We start from the raw sequence: 2,500 nt of genomic DNA on the forward strand, positions 1-2,500 counted from the left end.
ATATATATATATATTATAGTATATATATATATATATATTATATAATATATATATATATATAATAGATATATATATATATATATATATATATATATTCGCAGCTTACACTTTTGGGAGCAATGCGACTGGCAAGAACATTTCATTTACAGGTTGGTGATAAAAGTCACTTCTCAGTTAGATTAGATTTATTGCAAAAACTACCGATAAAGACATACGTGAAACGGGTTTTCTCGATTTTTCTCTTGGATATCTCAATGAAAAGGCGGCTTAGTTCTCGAATCATATAAATGCGCATGGCATAGGTTGCTGCGGTGGCGGCCACCAAGTTGGGCTCTATTATATCTGAAGCATAGAGTCCGACGAAATATTATATCGTTATGTGTAGATTCAAACACACTTTCTTTCTGAACAGGGGTTGCAGCTGAAGCCGTGCAAAACGTTTCAACCGGATTCTCAACAGATCCAGTCTTGTATTGAAACGAGGAACCATGAGTCATCAGGCTAGTATATAACATGATGGTATCAGTTCACGATAAGCTTATTCTTCGTTTTCCTCATCCTCTTCTTCTTCTTCGTTTTCCTTATCCTCTTCCTTGTCCATTTTCTCTTCTTTCTTTTCCGGCAATCGCTGTTCAACCGAGAAATGCGCTCCCTCCCCTGTGTCATCTACAGAAGTCCACGGCCCAAAATTGCAGACGCCTATGAAATGATGAAAGAAAGTAAAAGCATGAATATATGTATTTTCTATGTTCGTGAAGATTCCAGAAAATACTGTACAAACACGCCGGTTTATGACTGTTCAAATAACTCAGTATTTCACAAGTCTCGAATACGCACGTGCTAAGCGAGGCTAGATTGTACACATTCAAGTTGAACGCGCCCTCTCTCGCTTTTCGAGTATAATAAGATTCAAGCAATTCCTCGCCAAACCATAACATACAAGTTAAACCATCCAGATCATCTCCTTCTCCAGGTTTGTCATCGGGGTAGAAATACCTACAAATTGAAGCGAATACCTTGTCAGTTGCATAACTATTGACTGATTATAAACTTGACCAGCACGAGGAGCTAATACAGCTTTAAAGTGTCGAATTGAGTGCGTACACCCTATCTGAAAACGTAATCTGCTGTAATATATTCAACCGAATGGCCCCGTGTGCTACATAACATTGAAACATTAACATACGTTGGAAGACCGCCGAAAGTGACTCCGTCGTATTTTGATATTTGAACATAGCCTTCCTCTCGGAAGATTGAATCCTCCGGCACAGAACTGTCGAAGTTAACTTTGCAGTCCTGATCAGCCTCCGCATACGGCCAATCATCGCCTGTGAAATTTGGTTTTGAATCATAATCCGGGTCGTCCTCCAACTCCGCACTGTCCGGTCTGTAGTAGTATACACATCTGGGATCAGGCATTGCCTTGCCTCCCCCAGTCTCTCCCTGTCTCGCGCCCGTGATAATTACAGCAGGTGTATCAGCCCCACTGTTGGGCGTGCTATAGGAATAATCTGTATCTTTCAGAATGGATATCGTCAGGTCACACTCAGCGCCTTCCACGGTCGTGTACGAAAGCATGCTCACGGCAGCCATCGTCAAGAAACACTTAGATACCATATTTATTATGTCGATATGTTCCAGCACAAAGTACAGAATGAACGTTTCATTGCTCAATGCCTAGGTTATATATTAATCACCATCCCCAATGTTGCAACTAAAGACAACCCTCTTGTCAGTTTTTCATGTATGTACCGAGGACCGAGGACCGAGTATTTTGTCCCTATTGTGCCAAGTGCCAACATATAGATTGTTAAAATTGAACAATTTTAGTCAATATCTACTCCACTTCGAAATTGTTTTGGATATTTGAAATTCTTAAATGTTGTGAGACAGTTTTTAGTTTTAGCCCCATTTAAATTATATAATGATATATATTTTATAAAACAATGTGTCGGCTGACAATAAACCAATAATTTTTACGCAACAGGAATAAATAAGGTATTCCTGTGTATCATTTGCTTTACTATTAATATTTTTTCAATAAATATATATCTGAAGTGATATCATAAGTTCATGACCCTCTCTACTACTCTCACTAGAGAGAGAGTAGAATAGAGAATAATATTAATAAATAATAAGGCTGACGCCCGACGGATACAAATCACAATCACACAAGTCCGCAGGATGTGATATCAGTTGTTTTTTTGTGATATTGTTTTGAAAACAGAAATTTATTTCGGACTAAATAAAAATAACATTTTGTTTTGAATTAATATCTATGATTCATTTTTGTTCTGTATATAGACACAAGAGCACATTCCGCATATAAATTTCAATATTTTATACTGTCAGTGACTGTCAAGAGTCAGACAATGAAACAAGTATATATTGATGTTGTGTGTCTTTTGTTAAAAAAAACATTTAAAAAAATAATCAGGGGCCGGAAAAAAATTGGAAATTGAGAAAACCATGGAAATCCGGGTGCTTTGCAATGAACAAA

The 2,500-nt window shown here is 37.4% G+C and overlaps 1 protein-coding gene across 1 annotated transcript; it reads right to left on the reverse strand.

The window, feature by feature from the left end:
- Positions 1 to 170: 170 nt before the first annotated feature.
- On the reverse strand, positions 171 to 1,639 carry SARC_06861 (hypothetical protein). The gene is made up of 3 exons (XM_014299209.1): positions 1,187 to 1,639; positions 941 to 996; positions 171 to 699 (listed from the first exon to the last, which is right to left on the reverse strand). The coding sequence occupies exons 1-3, from the start codon at positions 1,615 to 1,617 to the stop codon at positions 539 to 541; spliced, it is 648 nt and encodes a 215-aa protein (XP_014154684.1). The 5' UTR covers positions 1,618 to 1,639; the 3' UTR covers positions 171 to 538.
- Positions 1,640 to 2,500: the final 861 nt, after the last annotated feature.

Source organism: Sphaeroforma arctica (assembly GCF_001186125.1).
Source record: "Sphaeroforma arctica JP610 unplaced genomic scaffold supercont1.512, whole genome shotgun sequence".
Classification (NCBI taxonomy): domain Eukaryota; class Ichthyosporea; order Ichthyophonida; genus Sphaeroforma; species Sphaeroforma arctica.